This window comes from Onychomys torridus, chromosome 5 (genome assembly GCF_903995425.1).
Source record: "Onychomys torridus chromosome 5, mOncTor1.1, whole genome shotgun sequence".
NCBI lineage: Eukaryota > Metazoa > Chordata > Mammalia > Rodentia > Cricetidae > Onychomys > Onychomys torridus.
Window position 1 is genome coordinate 97,141,910 of NC_050447.1, and position 2,093 is coordinate 97,144,002.

Sequence of the window (2,093 nt, forward strand, 5' to 3'; positions counted from 1 at the left end):
AGCTTTTGTCAAAGAAGAGCATGGTCATGTGTCTGTGGATGAAGGATGAAGGAATTCAAAGAAGGGTCTTTGTGAAAGCAGAATTAATGAAGTTTGTAGACGTAACAGTCTAATTAAATAAGAAACACAGAGCCAAATGCAGAGTTAAAGCCCAAGAGGTCAGAGCAATAGCTAAGAGCTGATACTAAAAACCCTTTCTTACCCTTCCCTGCCGCTGCCATACTTCCTCTGAGAAAGAGGCCTACTTCCTGGGTGTCTGTCTTTTTATTGACTTTCTGTTCTGCCTTCTTATTGGTCGTAAACCCAACAACATGACCTCCTTGTCACTGCCTGACTATACAGACCTCTAGGTCTCTATGGTTGGTATTGAGATTAAAGGTTTGTGTCCCCATGCTGGTGGTGTCCTTGAACACACAGAGATCTGCCTGTCATGTGATCGAGATTAAAGGCGTGTGCTACCACTGCCAGACTTCTGCTATGGCTTGCTATTAGCTCTGACCCCCAGGTAACTTTATTTATTAACATACAAATAAAATCACATTTCAGCACAAATAAAATATCACCATAGAAGTTTATGCCCTAATTGTAGCTAGCACCACTTCTGTGGGGATGGAAAACAGACAAACCAGGAAAATAAAGAATATTATCAGGTACCATCAAGAAAAGAACCATATGTGTTTACATATTTTTATTAGAATAAACAGAGAACATCTTACATGTATTTCTCAAATGATTTTCCCTAGCACTGTGCATGAAGTCAGAAGATGAAGTGGAACAATATTCTCCATACAGTAATCTTCCTTTCTCTTGCTGGACCTGGAATTGTGGGAAATATCCTAATATTTGTGAGACATGTATATACATCTGCCTTGGGGACTGAGAAAAAGCCTGTGGACCTTATTCTCACCCACTTGGCATTTTCTAATATGATTATTATTTGTACCACGGGGATCAGAGACATAGCCACAGTGTTTTATTTTAGAAACTTCCTCGGCGATATTGGCTGTAAAGTTGTGGTTTATCTGGCAAGGATGGCCCGGGGCCTCTCCATCTGCACCACCTGTCTCCTCAGCGTGGTCCAGGCTGTCATCATCAGTCCCAGGACCATCCTTTGGACAAAGCTCAAACCACAGACCCCATGGCAAGTTCTTCCCTATGTCTTGCTCTTTTGGATCTTTAATGCCCTCACAAGTTCCAATTTGTTGTACTATATAACAGCAGGCGGCGGCTTGAACAGATCTGGAGTTGCAGAGTATATTGGATACTGCTATATGCTGCCATCCAGAAATATAATCAAGTGGCTATTCCTCTCTCTCATGACTCTTCGTGATGTCATCTTTCAGAGTCTGATGGGCTGGAGCAGTGGGTCCATGGCTCTCCGTCTTTATAAGCATCACAAGCAAGTCCTCTACCTTCACAGCTCCAGGCTTGAAAACAATTCCCCTCCAGAAATCAGAGCTACATGGAGTGTGCTCATTCTAATGTCCTGCTTTCTTTTCTTCTATTGGGTAGATTTCATTCTCTCCTTTCACACAGGCTTCACAGTGGCACACAATTCTCTTTCACTAAATATTAAAACATTTTTAGAACTTGGTTATGCTGGTTTTAGCCCCTATGTTCTGATTAGCAGAGACGTCCGTGTTCCTAATGTCTTGCATGTTCACTGAGAAGCGTAGAAATTACATTCTACACACGTTCTCTATGAGCTAAAGGTATGTATATTGAAAACTGCTTTGCCATGATGAATTTTAGAGCTGGGGCACATAATGTTGGCTATGTAGCATAGGCTGACCTAGCGGTCAGTGCATAGCACAGGCTGACCTTGAGATACTTTGGAAACCCAAATACTGGTGTTATAGGCATTCCCCACCAAACTGTCATTTGCCTAAATGTCCTAAAGTATCGCAACATTAAATTAAATATTATAATAATGTATTTTCTTTCCTTCAAAAGTCTAGCCCTGCACAATCTTAAGACTAGTTCAGGGTTTCTAGGCAAGTAGAGATTAGATTCTTACCATCTTCCTCCTATTCCTCCATTCCCATCATGTGACATTTTGCTTCTCCTTAGCGCTGGGGAAATTAGTATCGATT

The 2,093-nt window shown here is 41.5% G+C and overlaps 1 protein-coding gene across 1 annotated transcript; it reads left to right on the top strand.

The window, feature by feature from the left end:
* The first annotated feature begins 360 nt into the window (after nt 1–360).
* Nucleotides 361–1,667, top strand: LOC118583755 (putative vomeronasal receptor-like protein 4). The gene is made up of 2 exons (XM_036187355.1): nt 361–378; nt 765–1,667. Exon 2 carries the CDS (start codon nt 765–767, stop codon nt 1,665–1,667), a length of 903 nt encoding a protein of 300 aa, XP_036043248.1. The 5' UTR covers nt 361–378.
* Nucleotides 1,668–2,093: the final 426 nt, after the last annotated feature.